Source organism: Eptesicus fuscus, chromosome 11 (assembly GCF_027574615.1).
Source record: "Eptesicus fuscus isolate TK198812 chromosome 11, DD_ASM_mEF_20220401, whole genome shotgun sequence".
NCBI lineage: Eukaryota > Metazoa > Chordata > Mammalia > Chiroptera > Vespertilionidae > Eptesicus > Eptesicus fuscus.
Window position 1 is genome coordinate 46,945,899 of NC_072483.1, and position 16,153 is coordinate 46,962,051.

The 16,153-nt window shown below is 45.1% G+C and overlaps 1 protein-coding gene across 1 annotated transcript; it reads left to right on the forward strand.

Moving 5' to 3' along the window:
• Positions 1 to 759: 759 nt before the first annotated feature.
• KLHL23 (kelch like family member 23) lies at positions 760 to 15,771 on the forward strand. Its single transcript, XM_054723096.1, has 4 exons — positions 760 to 811; positions 1,690 to 2,904; positions 8,065 to 8,217; positions 15,399 to 15,771. Exons 2-4 carry the CDS (start codon positions 1,692 to 1,694, stop codon positions 15,707 to 15,709), a joined length of 1,677 nt encoding a protein of 558 aa, XP_054579071.1. The 5' UTR covers positions 760 to 811; positions 1,690 to 1,691; the 3' UTR covers positions 15,710 to 15,771.
• The last annotated feature ends 382 nt before the right edge of the window (positions 15,772 to 16,153 follow it).

The following is a 16,153-nucleotide window of genomic DNA, read 5'->3' on the forward strand; positions in this document are numbered from 1 at the left end:
TACGTGAAAATATTTGATATTGGCTTTTGTTGGATCAGAAAATGAACTTTCTGGGGTAGCACATGGACATCCTTACGTGATCGGACTGGCTATCACCAGGAGGAAGGCTGGTGAGTCCTCTGCTCTAAACACGGTAACCTGAATCCTTGGCCCTGGCTGCCCCCAGTCTAGGTCAAAGCTTCCAGGTTAACCCCTGGTGCGCAAACCAACCCCAGGGGCTCCCTCCTGAGTGCGCTGCTGGGGGCCGGGGGGCCTTCGTGGGCAAGCCGCAGCTCCTCCTGGCATTTTGAAGACAACCTCAATACCAGACCTTACGTGTTGCTGCATTCTCTCCCTTCTCCTCCACCCCGGGCCTGGCGAGAGCTACCGAAGGAAGGGTAAAGGGCACCCCCGTCCAGCCCCCCCCCCCCCCAGGTGCTAACTCAGGACTGGACTCGGAGTTTGTCTAGAGGGACAATGCTCGGGGGTCTCTGTGCTTGAGAGACAGACCCCCGGAGAGGGCAGAGCTCCCGGCCCCGCGCCGTCCTGGGGGAGCCGTCCCACCTGCTGCGGGGGGCCCGCCGGGAGGGGCTCGGCCCCGCCGCTCGGGAGTGCCCGCGAGTGGCCCGCGCCCCGGCCGGCGGGGGGCTGTCCGGTGGGAGGCGGGGAGCAGCCGGGGCACCAAAAGAGGCGCCGTTTGTGGGCTGGAGCTGCACTAGCAGGCAGCCTCCGCCGCGCCGCTTCCAAAGATGGTCAGAGGGTCCGGCGGCGCCCCCGCCCCCGCTCGCCGCTAGCCCGCGGGCCAGCACCCGTCCCGGAGCCGCCGCCCGAGGTAGGTGCGGGGCGGGCCCGCCGCCCGAGGCCAGCGGGCGGGCAGAGCGCGGGCCGAGCGCGGGAGGGCGAGGCCGCGCCGCCTCCGGAGCCCGCGGCGGCGGCGGCGGCGGCGCGGAGACAATGGCCGCGCGGGCTCCGGGCCGGCTGAGCGCGGGGCCGCCCGCCGCGCCGTCCCACACCTGCGAGGCGTCCCGGGCCGAGGGACGCGGGCACCCGGCCCGACGAGCGGCGGGCGGCGCCCTGGGAGTCCCCGCGCCCGGCCGGGGCGGGGCGGGGCGCGGGCGGGAAGCGGGCCCGGGCGCGGGGGCGCGGAAGCCCCTGCGGCGCCGCGGGGCGGGCGCGCCGCTCTCCCGGGTCTCCTGCCTCCCCCGGGAGGCGCAGGGTTGCCCTTTCCCAAGACCTCTGGCCCCATTATCTTTCCTTCCTCCCTCGCTTGGCATCTCGAAGCGGCTGGAAAGCGAAAACGGTTGAATGGGGATCGAACCGAGGCCGGCCCCTCGCGGGTGAATGGGGTGACCCCTGGGGCACTTGGTTTGCCGAGAGTGGGATGTCTCTCGGAGCGCCTGCCCCGGACAGATGGAGACTGTGTAATTGGGATAGGAAAAAAGAAAAAAAAATTTTTTTTTTTCTAGAAAGAACTATTGAAAAGTCCGGGGGCTTCATTTCAGGCTCCGAGCTACCCTGAATTTAAATTGACCATCATCTAAATTACGAAATAGTCCATCCACATTTTGCATTTAGAATGTTGAGCTTAAGTCTAGTTTTGGATTCTATTTGGCGCTGATCAATCATCCTAATGATTGGAATGTTTAGTATTGATTATTTGAGGTACTATGCAAAATTGAAAACACGTTTATTGTTTCATATTTATTGCAGCCATGGCTCTAAAAGGACAAGAAGATTATATTTACCTTTTTAAGGACTCCGCGCATCCAGTGGACTTTCTGGATGCATTCAAAACATTTTACTTGGATGGATTATTTACTGATATCACCCTTCAGTGTCCGTCAGGCATAATCTTCCACTGTCACCGAGCTGTTTTGGCTGCTTGCAGCAATTATTTTAAGGCAATGTTCACAGCTGACATGAAAGAAAAATTTAAAAATAAAATAAAAATCTTTGGCATCCACCATGATATTTTGGAAGGTCTTGTAAATTATGCATACACTTCTCAAATTGAAATAACTACAAGAAATGTTCAGAGCCTGCTGGAAGCAGCAGACCTGCTGCAGTTCCTTTCCGTGAAGAAAGCCTGTGAGCAGTTTTTGGTGAGGCACCTGGATATTGATAATTGTATTGGGATGCACTCCTTTGCGGAATTTCACGTGTGTCCAGAGCTAGAGAAGGAATCGCAAAGAATTCTGTGTTCGAGGTTTAAGGAAGTATGGCAACAAGAAGAATTTCTGGAAATCAGCTTTGAAAAGTTGCTCTTCATCTTGTCCAGAAAGAATCTCAGTGTTTGGAAAGAAGAAGCCATCATAGAGCCAGTTATTAAGTGGACTGCTTATGATGTAGAAAATCGAATTGACTGCCTGTATAACCTACTAAGCTATATCAACATAGATATAGATCCAGTGTATTTAAAAACAGCGTTAGGCCTCCAAAGAAGCTGCCTACTAACGGAAAATAAGATACGGTCTCTAATATACAATGCTTTGAATCCCATGCATAAAGAGATTTCCCAGAGGTCCACAGCCACCATGTATATCATTGGAGGCTATTACTGGCATCCTTTATCAGAGGTTCACATATGGGATCCGTTGACGAATGTTTGGATTCAGGGAGCAGAGATACCAGATTATACGAGGGAGAGCTATGGTGTTACCTGTTTGGGACCCAACATTTATGTAACTGGGGGTTACAGGACAGATAACATAGAAGCTCTTGACACAGTGTGGATCTATAACAGTGAAAGCGATGAGTGGACGGAAGGTTTGCCAATGCTCAATGCCAGGTATTACCACTGTGCCGTCACCTTGGGTGGCTGTGTCTATGCTTTAGGCGGTTACAGAAAAGGGGCTCCAGCGGAAGAGGCCGAGTTCTATGATCCATTAAAAGAGAAGTGGATTCCCATTGCAAACATGATTAAAGGTAAGTGCAGATTATGCTTATTCTGTATTTTTTTTGGGTGTTTAAGGTTAGGCCAACAGTCTGGCTTCTCTTGCAAATAAAAAAAGAATTTGCTTTGGAATGCTATCTAAGCACTAGAGTGGATTATACAAATAATGTTGTGCATAATGTTCCAAGTAAAAACATAGAATAGCAGTCCCCAACTTGTCTGAGATTTATGTTTTTAAAATACTCAGGCTAGAAAAGACATCTTTTTATTAGAAACCAATATAATTCATTCTTCTGATGCTACTACCTGTTTTGAGACTAGATCTCACTCAAGTATTAAGAATTTACATTTAAGGCAAAGGCTAAATAGAGAAAGCAGGGTAGTTTTATTAGTTTGTGCTTATTAATTTATATTGGATTGCTCTTGAAATTGAACGCTTTTTATTTTGCTCTTATTTGTTATTTTCTTATTTTTAAATATATTTTTATTGATTTCTGGGAGGAAGGGAGAGAGAGAAAGATAGAAACATCAATGATGAGAGAGAGTCATTGATTAGCTGCCTCCTGCCCACCCCCTACTGGGGATCAAGCCGGCAACAAGGGCATGTGCCCTGAGTGGGAATGGAACTGGTGACCTTTTGGTACATGGGACAATGCTCAACCCACAAAGCCACACCAGCCAGGGTGATCTTTCATTAAAACCTTGAAAGTTTTGGTCCCTGAAGGATATAACAAATTACAGTCTCTCAAAAACTTGATATAGCCTCTGCTTTTTTTTTTTAAAGGAATTTATTGGGGTGACATTGGTTCACAGAACCATATAGGTTTCAGAAAAGTGTACAAGTCAACAAAACATCATCTGCACATGGCATTGTGGTCCCATCATCCCAAGCAAAGTCTCTTCCTGTCCCCATTCTCCCCCTCTTTGCCCACCTCCACTTACTCCCCACTGCCCTTTCCTCTGGCCGTCACCACACTGTTATCTGTATCTGTGTGTTATATATGTATGTTTTGTTTGTTTGATTTTTTTCTTGATTCCTTCACCTTCTTTCATCCAGCACCCCCTCCCCCCAAATAATTCCCTCCCCTCTGACAGCTGTTAGTCTGTTTCATATATCCATGTGTCTGTTTCTGTTTTGTTCTCCAGTTTATTTTGTTCATTAGATTCCACATATTAGTGAGACCTTATTTCACTTAGCATTATAATCTTCAGGTTCATTCATGCTGTCACAAAAGGTAAGATTTTCTTTCTTTTTTGTATGGCCTAATAGTATTCCAGTGTGTAAATGCACCACAGCTTTTGGACACTTGGGCTGTTTCCAGATTTTGGCTATTGTAAATAATGCTGTTATGAACATAGAGCTGCATGTATTCTCTCGAATTAAGTGTTTCATGTTTCTTTGGATATATTCCTAGAGGTGGGATTCCTGGGTCAAAAGGCAGGTCCATTTTTAATTCTTTGAGGAAACTCCATACGGTTTTCCACAGTGGCTGTGCCAGTCTGCATTCCCACTAACAGTGCACGAGGGTTCCCTTTTCTCCACATCCTCTCCAGCACTTCTTTGTGGAGCCTCTGCTTTTTTTGATTCAAGTCTTGTCTCATAGTGTTAAAGAGAGAGGCAGATCCCTCCTGTGGCACACAGAGCCAGGCACGCTGCTGAGTCTCCATGTCTGTCTGATAAACACTATTTTCTGCTGTTTGGTACTAGATTAGCCTTGCTCTCCTTCCCTCCCACCGGAAAAAAGTTACACTGGAATCTTAATTACATTTATTTTTTGGTGCTGGGGAGTTGCACAGAACAATTGGTGGTTGGTTACCAAATTTGTGTCATTTTATTCCAAATGTTTCTTCCCAGGCCTCTCTGTTTCTTTTTTTAACACTGGTGAGGGTGTGGGAATCTGACCTGGTGTGGGAATCTGACCTGGTATGATCCTTGGATGACAAGCAGGAAGCCTGAGAGGCAAAATAGTCTTGTGATCAGGCACACTGCTTCTGAAATGGAACTGCCTGAGCCCAAATCCCAACTTTCCACTCATTTGCTGGTGAGCCTGGGCAAATTGCCATCTGTGCAATGGGAGTGACATTGCTTAGTTTAGAGTTTTGAGAGGATTAAATGAACTCATGCATGGGAAGCACTTAGCAGCATTAGGCATTGTACTCATGAACGTCATTATAGAACATGTCAGCTTTGATGGGGCAGAATTACTTTTCATATTAAATCCTGACCACTCTCCTTCCCAAAGGTGCAGCAGTGGTTGGTAGGGTGGAAGAAGGTGGCTTAAAGCCCACTGCTATTGCTGCTCTGATTTTTTGACTCTACCTGAGCATGACCCTCACTTACAGATTTTCAGTCCCCTCTCCAAGGTGATTCCGAATATCCTGTCTGACTCCTCGCTTACAAAAGAAATAAGGGCACTGCAAATATGTTAGCAGCTATTGTAAACCTAGATACATTTCTGCCTGTTTCTTTTCTTACAAGAAAAATGTTTTTGTTGATTTCAGAGAGAGGAAGGGAGAGGGAGAGAGGGATAGAAACACCAATGTTGAGAAAGAATCATTGATCAGCTGCCCCCATTGGGGATCGAACCCGCAACCCGGGCATGTGCCCTGACAGGAATTGAGCCTAGACCTCCTGGTTCATAGGTCGGTGCTCAACCACTGAGCCACACCAGTTTGGCTGCCTCTGCTTCTTAATGATAAGTTTCAGTGATTTTGTAGTTTACAGTGTATTGCTTTGAGGACAGAAACCTATTACTTTACTGAAATTTTGTTAAAACTTTTGAAGCAACGCTTGCTGAAAATAAAATGCTGCAATGCTGTATCCATCATGAAAGAAAGCTGAATGTGTTTTTGACAGCTTAAGGGGAATGGGAGGCCCTCATATGCAAAAGTCCTCCCTCACCTACCAGCTGGGTTTGAAATGTCAAAGTTTTATGCTTTTACCTGGAAGGTTTGATTCCTGGTTATACCTCGTCATCCCAGGGCAGGGTAACACTTTGTCAGTTATGTGCAGTTTTGGCCAGTTCTGATGCTCAAACTCTGCTGAACTTTCAGTTCCCCATTCTTATGTAGAAAGGGTAACATTTCCCCCCCAGTTTATTTTATTTTGTAGTCTTGAAGTGAACTAGCTTCTTTCCCTGGGAATGAGACCTTAAATTGGGTAGAGTCAGATTTCAAATTAATTTCCTTTTTTGGTTGAGGGAGGTACAGAGAAGAAATAAATAGATGGCTTTTTAGGAACTCCTAACTTTTACCCCTCTCATCATAACTGCCCTGCTTATGAACTCACTTTTGGCCCAGCTGGAGTGGCTCAGTGGTTGAACATCAACCCAGGAATCAAGAGGTCACTAGTTCTATTCCCAGTCAGGGCACATACTGGGTTGCAGGCTCCATCCCCATTGGGAGTGGTGGGGGAGGGGTGTACAGGAGGCAGCTGATCAATGAGGTTTTCTCTCTCATTGATGTTTTTATCTCTCTATCCTTCTCTCTTCCTCTCTCTCTAAAAATCAATAAAAACATGTTAAAGAAAAAAAAAAACATGTTAAAGAAATAAACTCACTTTTGTTTTGGAGTAGAAATGAACAAGGAGCCTGAACTGCACCCACCATGTAACATGCTAAATAAAAGTTGGTTGAAAGACTAAGCTGACATTTCGACTAAAATGAGCCTCGTCATCATTCTTTCTCTCTTCTGATTCCCCTGCTGAAACCATTTTCTCTTTCTCATTTTTCTGTGGCATCAGCGTTTCCCAGTTTTCTGAGCTCAGGACCTCAGAATTCGTCTTGTCTTCAACTCAGTCATCAAGGCCCTTCTGTTTTACCTTTATCTCTTGCCTCTGTGCACCTTCCTCTATAGCAGTGGTTGGCAAACTGCGGCTCTCTGGCCCCTTGAGTGTGGCTCTTCCACAAAATACCACGTGTGGGCGCGCACATATAGTGCGATTGAAACTTCGTGGTCCATGCGCAGAAGTCGGTTTTCGGCTCTCAAAAGAAATTTCAATCGTTGTACTGTTGATATTTGGCTCTGTTGACTAATGAGTTTGCCGACGACTGTTCTATAGTATAGAGTCTATACCAAGACCGCTTCTAACTGAGGCCCTCAACACTTTGCACCTGGACCACTTCTATCCTTCTGCTGTAGTCCCTCCTTTCCTTTGTTTAAAAACTTTTAAAATCCTGTTGAATCGCCTTAGCTGGTTTGGCAGAGTGGATAGAGCTTGCGGACCAAAGGGTCCCGGGTTCAATTATGGTCAAGGGCACGTACCTTGGTTCCAGGCTCCTCCCCAGCCCGGGCCCTGGTCAGGGCTCGTGCAGGAGGCAACCAATCTCGCACATCAATGATTCTCTCTGTCTTTCTCTCTCTCTTCCACTCTCCCTAAAAAAAATCAATGGAAAAATATCCTTGGGTGAGGCTTAACTACACCAACAAAATCCTGTTGAATCAAGTGCAAATTTTTGAATTGGGCATCAGGATTCTTTGCCACGTGGCTCCAACTTACTCTGCCAGCTTTAATTCCCACAGGTCAACCCCAGGTGTGTCACCGTCCCTTCCAGGGTGGCAGAATCAAAACAACTACTTGAATTGTCCAGTAAGCCTTTGCACTTGCCTTGCCCTCACTCAGAGTGGCTTCCTCTCACCTCTGCCTGCCAAAGTCCTACCTACTAAGGCCCAAGTCAGATTTTGCCACCTCCTGCCATGATTTCCCTAGTCAAAAGTAATGTCTCTTTGTTTTGCACATCCACAGTAGTAGTTCTGTACCCTGTGTTCTAGTTGAGTAAATGTCGCACCCTCTTTTAAAAGAGTACAAGGAGCCTTGCTTTTTATTTTTTTAAAAAAATATTTTTATTGATTTCAGAGAGGAAGGAAGAGGGAGAGGGAGATAGAAACTTCAATGATGAGAGAGAATCATCGATCGGCTGCCTCCTGCAAGCCCCACACCGGGGATCGAGCCTGCAACACCCAGGCATGTGCCCTGACCAGGAATCGAACCGTGACCCCCTGGTTCATAGGTCGACGCTCCACCACTGAGCCACGCTGTCTGGGCAGGAGCCTTTCTTTTTCATTCTTCTATCCCTCAGAGCACCTAGGACAGTGCCTTATGTCTACTATCCCTAATAACACAGACAGTACAATATTCATTGCAAAGCAGAAGGAAAGATCAATCTGAAGATGTGATTTTAATTAACACACAGGTGTGGGAAATGCTACTGCCTGTGTCTTGCATGAAGTTATCTACGTCATTGGTGGACACTGTGGCTACAGAGGGAGCTGCACCTATGACAAGGTCCAGAGCTACAATTCGGATATCAACGAATGGAGCCTCATCACTTCTGGTCCCCATCCAGGTAACAAAACGCTGTCTTAGTAGTGTATGTCATGACACAGCCTGTCAGTGTGAGAGATGGCTAAAAATGGGCTGGAAATAGGAAAACGCTAAATTTATAGGAGACTACACATGGGTTTAATTAAAAGGCTCAAAATATTCATATGTGTCCATGTAACAATAATCACAATTTAGATTATTCAGATTAGATCATGTCTACAAATACTTCCCCTCATGTCATCACACAACATACATTTTAAGCCTCTGTGATTAAAAGGAGTTTCTTTAAAAAAAAAATTTTTCAGCCCTATCTGGTTTGGCTCAGTGGATAGAGCATCGGCCTGCAAACTGAAGGGTCCCGGGTTTGATTCCGGACAAGGGCACATGTTCGGGTTGCAGGCTCGACCCCCAGTAGGGGGCATGCAGGAGGCAGCCAATCAGTGATTCTCATCATTGATGTGTCCCTCTCTTTCTCCCTCTAGCTTCCTCTCTGAAATCAATAAAAGTATATTTGAAAAAAATTTTTTCACTTAGATTCTTTTTTGTTTTCTATTCCTTATGTGCTTTCTTTCATTTTCATGCATTATATAAAACATAATTTTTATAGACAGATAAAAGGCACTAGTCTCTCAAACAGTTGGGAAGGGTACGTAGTGATTCAGCTCGGCAGGAGATGTTTTCTTCTTTTAGAAGCATACTCTTTCTGGGTTTCAATAACTGTTAAGCACTCCCTCCTACAATGTGGAGAGCCTTCTGTTGGCCTTACTTTAACAATCATAAAGGGGACATGTTGTCTGCCCACAAGGAATGGCCTGCTTTCTTTGGTGTCTTTTGTTCTCTGACTTGTGTCTTTGAAGAACTTGGGGAAAGCATAAGCTATGTCCTGTTACAGTTATGCCTTATGTTTAAGTTTTTCGTTGGGAAAGATTTATATCACCAAATCACCATACTACTTTGAGTCATTTTCCACATAGCATCAGGCTTCCATGTGGGTTACTGGGAAGCGTAACTGAAATTCACAAGCTGGAACCATCTGAGAGGAATAGTAACAGCTAACCTTAAGCACTTTTCACAGGCCAGGTATTAACTAAACACTTTGCGTGTAATATTACCTTAAATTCTAACTACAACCCTGTTAGTAGGTATTGTTTACCCCTGTTACATATTTGGAAGTGGAGGCTTAGAAATAGGTAACGTTGCCAAGGACACACAGTTTGGAAGTGATAGACGAGGATTCAGTTCAGACAGATTGCTATAACTGCTAAGCAATCTGCCTCTCCTTAATGGAGCCGGCTCTCCTGCTTTTGACCACTGCAGCTACTAATACCCACAGGTCACATATGTCATCTCACAGTTCAGGTAGAGCACACCTGACTCAGGTGCTACATCTCCGTATAAGAGTGCATAAGAAGACACTTCAGCTTCAGGTTGTCCTGGATCTGAAGAGTCATTGAATGGAGAGACTGTTTCCTAGTAGCCCATACGTATTATCGCAGACTCCCACCACTTTCCATATGACCAATCCTATATTATAAAGAGGCAATATGCAAATTGACCATCATGCTGTCACAAAGATGGCGGCACCCACAGCGGGGGCAGGGCCAGCTGCTCTCTGCCAGAGTCCCTTCAGCCCCACTGGAGGCCTCGGATCCTCCTGCACCCCCAGCTGACTGACAGCTCGCCAAGGCTCCTCCAATGAGCTGCCCATCCTTCTCTTCCTGCCTCCCCCGAAGCTGAAGCCTGACTGCGGTATCCAGCAAATTGGAAGTTATAACTCATGTCGTTGAGAGTATCCTCCATTCCTCAGCCGGGGCCAGTCGCTCTGCGCACCTGCTGCCGGAGTCCCCTCAGCCCCACCGGGGGCCTTGGGTCCTCCTGCACCCCCCACTGACTGAGGCTCAGGCAAGCAGGGCCGGCCGAGACGCAGGCAAGCCTTGGATGGCGGCTGCCCAGCTGCCCAGAGACGGCCCAAGGCGCAGGCAAGCCTCGGATGGCAGCTTCCAAGCCGCCCAGGGCCGCCTGAGGCTCAGGTAACCAGGGCTGGCCAAGGCTTGCGCTGCTGGCAGTGGCAGCAGCAGAGGCGTGATGGGGGTGTCGCCTTCCCCTGATCGCCTGGTCGCCTCCCACCACTGAAGGCTCCTGGACTGTGAGAGGGGGCAGGCCAGGCTGAGGGACCCCCCTCCAGTGCATGAATTTTCATGCACCGGGCCTCTAGTGAAGTTATAATGGAAAATAATAATAACAGCTCATATTGAGTAATAGCTAACATTTATTCAGTAAGAATGTGCCAGGCACTAACTATTCCAATAGTTTTACATGTATTCATCCCTGTAAACCTTACCACGATCTTGTGAGCTAGGTGCTATTATTATCTCTATTTTCTAAGGCACGCAGTAAATAAATTGCCCAAGGTCAGCCAGCTAGTGCTTATTAGAGATGAGGTTTTAATCCAGGCAATCTGCCTGGGAACACCATGCTCTTCACAACTACACTGTTATCTTGTTTGTTCCTCCTGCTAACCTTATGAGTTAGCTATTACTCTGATTTAGCTTTACAAAGAAAATCCAACATATGAAAAGTCATATTAACAAACTAGAGGATAGTTATTTACATGATCAATAATACATATTTCATAAAGGGGTTCTTTGAAAAATAAATATCCCATAGCATGTTCTAATTACATATAACTTGTTCACTGCTTGAAAAAATCTAAAAGTCAGTGAGACTTAAGCCAAGGTGTGAAAAGCCATGACAAATTGAAAAATCAATTATAAATAAATATTAAATTACAGTATAAATCAGGGGGAACTTATAATCCAATTTGTAAAGTTTTGATTTACATTGGACTTTGGATGGCTCTCCTTTCCTGGAGAGACTGATGCCACAGAGCATACAAGCTTCATCTAAAGGCAACAACCACTACTTGGCCACAGTGATTGCTGTCAGGAAGAAATATGAGCCAGGAAAATTTGAAAATGGAGAACTGTCAGAGGTGTCAGAGCAAAAGAATGAGTTGTGATGAGTTCTAATTTTAAGAAGAGAGCTCCTTTTAGAATAGATTGGGAGGAAGACAGCAGTGAGGCCTACTAAAACTATTGGTAATAAACCAGGTAGGAAATGCTGAAAGCCTGAAGTGGTGGAGTAGAAAATGGGCAGATATGAGGACTGTTATAGATTCGACATTGCTTGAATTGGTAGTGATTGCTGTCTTGACTGATTAGATACAGGAAACGAGGGAGAGAAAGTAGTTGACAGTCATTCCAGGGTTTATGGCTGGTTGACTAGGAGGATGGAGAGGATTGAAGGAACAGCCAATAGGAAGGGAGAAGTGGAGAGATAAGGAGCACAGTTTTGTAGTTGAAAGTGAAAAATGAGTTGGATAACCAGAGGAGCTGTGCAGAAACCAATCGGAATTTCGGTTCTGCAACTCAGGAGAAAGAATGCAGCTAAATATAGATCTGGGAGTTGTTTACTCGGAGGTGCTGGCTATGGGTGTGGGGATGAATGAGATGTCTTGGGAGGGTGGGACCAGCAGTACAGCTACGGGCAGAACCTTGGGAAACAGCATTAGTTAAGGGATGAGTTGAGGAAGAAGAGTGCATGAAGAACAGCGAAGCCGCTGTAAGTGATAAAGGAGAAACACCTGTGGATGGCTGTGTCCTGTGGGAAGAGAGCTCTCTCCTGGCTCTCCAGAGTAACAGCTTACGCTCTTGGTTCTTACTTTCCAATAAAATAAGGACGTTATATTAGGAAAGCTTTATAGGTCTTTTTAGTCAGAAGAGTGATTGCTGTCTTGACTGATTAAATACAGGAAATGAGGGAGAGAAAGGAGTTGACAGTCATTCCAGGGTCAATGTCAAATTTATAACATTCCTCACATCTGCTTAGGAGAAAAAAAATTTTGAAATCATTTCAATGAATATTTCATACATGAAAATATTGTGGTTGTCTCTGAATCCTGCATGGGTTTTTCATTTCACTCATGTAATACCTAATGCAGACTGCCATGAATTTGTTGTGAATATTTGTGTGTAAACTCGGAGCTGTGACAAATGGCACTATTCCCATGCTTGGTTTGAAATGGTTCATTTATTCATTTGTCTAACAGATATTTGCTGAGTGCTTTCTGTATGCTACTTTCAGTGCTAGGAGCACAATAAACAAGATTCAGCCCCTTGGCCTCAGTTACTTCATAGAGTGACCAAGAAGAAACAAGGCAGTTACAGCTGAAGAGGAAAGAGTTTCCATCAATGTAATAGAACTTTATGTTGTATTTGGGTAATGGGAAAAATTATCAGGAATCACTTTATGTTATTTATTTTTTAATCTTCACCCGATGATATTTTTTTCCATTGGTTTTGAGAGAGAGTGGAAGAGAGAGGGCCTGGGCCTGTAACTGAGGTACACGCCCTTGACCAGAATTGAAACCGGGACCCTTGGGTCCAAAGGCTGACTCTCTATCCACTGAGCCAAACCAGCTAGGACAGGAATCACTTTATTTTAAATATATTTATTGCTACAGGAAGATTGAGATATCTTTCTTTACTTTTTAAAATATATTTTTATTGATTTCAGAGAGGCAGGGAGAGGGAGAGAGAGACAGGAACATCAACGATGAGAGAGCATTGATTGGCTGCCCCCTGCATGCCCCACAAGGGATGGAGCCCGAAACCCAGGCATGTGCTCTGACCAGGAATTGAACTGTGACCTCCTGGTTCATAGGTCGATGCTCAACCACTGAACCATGCCAGCTAGGCAAGATATCTCTCTTAATATACAAACCACAAATTGAGGGTTTTTTGGTAAACTTTGAATAATTTAAGAAAAGCCTCGTGAGCTCATTGTTGAATCACTTACATCAACTCATAAAATTTTTGCATCATCATGAATTTTCACAATAACCATTTAATGGAATGATTCATATCCTCCTATATAATAAAAGGCTAATATGCAAATTGTCCCCTCGGGAGTTTGACCAGGAGTTCAATCACTCGCTATGACGTGCACTGACCACCAGGGGGCGATGCGGAACATGGTGGGTGACCAGCGGTGGCAGCAGGGCACTGAGGGAGTGAGGGAAGGGGGAGGCAGGGAGGCGGGGAACCTGATCGGCCCTGATCGCTGGTCAGGCCTAGGGACCCCACCTGTGCACGAATTTCATGCACTGGGCCTCTAGTAATTTATATAAACAATGTTTCACAAATATTTTAAACAACTAAATCCAATAAAAATTCTATGTGTATATAACTGGAAAGGAACAAATGGGTTTTTCAGAGGTAGGAGAATTCTTATTTACTTGTCAGAAACTTGACAACAACAGAATGTGGACTCAAAGCAAAAATGCCCATCTTCTGAGTCTTCTTTCGCCTTTAAAACCTAGATAGCAAGAACTTAACTGATAAGGATTTGTCTTCCATTCCTAATGGGGAAATCACATTTTTTTATCTCAACATTCTCTCTTTCTGAAGAGAGGCTTATAAAGCTTTTCTTTCACAAAATCACGAGAGGGCATATTTCGGCACAGAGGGCAAAAGGTACAATTTATCCATTGATCCAACAAACATTTATTGGGTCCATACACTTGCCATTCTCCAACTGGAAATGGAGCAGAGGGCAGGGAGCCAGTAAGCAAGTCACACACCAGATCATGAAAAGTGCTGTGGAGAGAATTAAAACAGGGTAATGTGGGAGAGATGCCTAGCTGACCACTTCAGGTTAGATGGACAGAGAAGGTCCCTCTGAGGAGATGACAATAGGATGAGACCTCAATGATAAGACGGTGGCAGCTGTGGAAAGACCTGGAAAAAAGAAGAGACTTCCAGGCAGAAGGAACAACTCAGTAATGGCAAACAGTGGCAAATAAGTGAAGTAAATTTTCATTTACTTTCTATAGTATTAGGGCCACTGACAAATCCTGCTCTTCCTTAAGGTCGGCAGCTAGGAGTATTTAAATGTAATTTTATGGTTGATAAAATTTTATGGTTGATATTCCCGAAGAAGGAACTCACAGGCCAGTTGTGATGTTAGCAATGGAGGCGTGGAAGAAACACTGGGCTGGGACGAGGGTAAGGCCAGTAAGGCGCCTGAGTCACAAAACTGAAAAAAGAGTCACTCAGAGTGAGAGCCTTTCTACCTTTTATACCCAGTGCCTTACTCGCCTCGCCTGGTCACAGCAGGATAAGAAGGAAGAGGAAATGCAGTTGCAAAAGACCCTGGTGCTTGGAAGAGCCAGCAGGTTTGGGTGTAGAGGGGGAGATAAATAATGGGAAAAATTCAAACAGCCTGAAAGGCAAACTCTGAGCCTCAGGACCCAGACCTCACACAGCAGCCTCTACCTTTGATCACCTTCTGCAGCTTCTTAAGATGATGGACTGTAGTTCCCCACTTATCGGGTTGTATGTTTTTCTAACATGTTTTGGTCTTGTATGCATTTTTAAAAAATTTCTTTATTGATTAAGGTATTACATATGTGTCCTTATCCCTCCATGACCCCCCAACCCTCCCCCACTCATGCCCTCACCCCCCCTCCCCTGTTGTCTGTGTCCATGGGTTAGGCTTATATGCATGCATACAAGTCCTTTGGCTGATCTCTCCCCCTTACCCCCACCCTCCCCTGCCTTCCCTCTGAGGTTTGACGGTCTGATCAATGTTTCTCTTTCTCTGGATCTGTTTTTGTTCATCAGTTTATGTTGTTCATTATATTCCATAAATAAGTGAGATCATGTGATATTTATCTTTCTCTGCCTTAACTTGACCAGCACTGTGAGACTTGACAAGCAAGGTAATCTGTGTGGCAGCTATGGCAACAGATACTACAGGTTGCCTGCCACTGGTTACAGGGATGGCAGCTAAGACCTGAAGGAACTTACACCAGTTACGTAGAACGTCTTCATGTCAGAGGGACTCTACACATATATGTAGAATAAAAGGTGTCTGTGCTGCAAAATTCCCAGAAGGGTAGCGGTCTGAGAATACTTTCTTCCCTGGCATCCTGCAAAGGCAGTGAAAGATGGCCTGAGAGAGCATGGCAGGTGAAAGGGAATGGATTTTATGGCCCAGTGTTGTGGTAGTGTGTGCTGGAGTCAAAATGTCACGACTACTCTATGGTTGTATGCATAATTCTAAAGGATCATTACATCACCACCCTAAGATATCTCTTTTGTTTGTTATCCTAATAAAAATTTGCTTTCTTCTTTTTAATAGAATATGGATTGTGTTCAGTTCCATTTGAAAGTAAGCTCTATCTAGTTGGCGGACAAACTACAATCACGGAATGCTATGACCCTGAACAAAATGAGTGGAGAGAGATAGCTCCCATGATGGAAAGAAGGATGGAGTGTGGTGCTGTCATCATGAATGGATGTATCTATGTCACTGGGGGATATTCTTACTCAAAGGGAACGTATCTTCAGAGCATTGAAAAGTATGATCCAGACCTTAATAAGTGGGAAATTGTGGGTAATCTTCCAAGTGCCATGCGGTCCCACGGATGTGTTTGTGTGTATAATGTCTGATTGGATTTGTAGAAATGACCAAGTAATCACTGTTTTGGGGTGTAGTAAAAAAAAAAAAGCAGAGTTTGGAGTTCCTTGTTTGTTGTTGTGGCCTGGCACATAATAAGTAAATTTTCATTTCTAACACCAACTCTATACCCCAACCCAGTGATGAATGATCAAGAGAAATCTAATGTATATTTGCAGTTGAAGCAATGGGGTTAGCATCTATAATCTCTGATTTTCAAAGGTGGTATGGAATATTGGACACTTGGTAAAAGGTGAAATGCCTTTGTAGTAAATTTTTTCCTCCTGGTAGCATGAACACTGGGTGCAGGACAGAATCATTCTTTGGAATGAAATGTCTCTTATGACCCTCTAATGTAATTGACAGTGTATATTAAGGTTCTATTTAGCTAGTAGGGAATTTGAAATTTAAGGAGGGAATCTTCTCTACCTCTACAA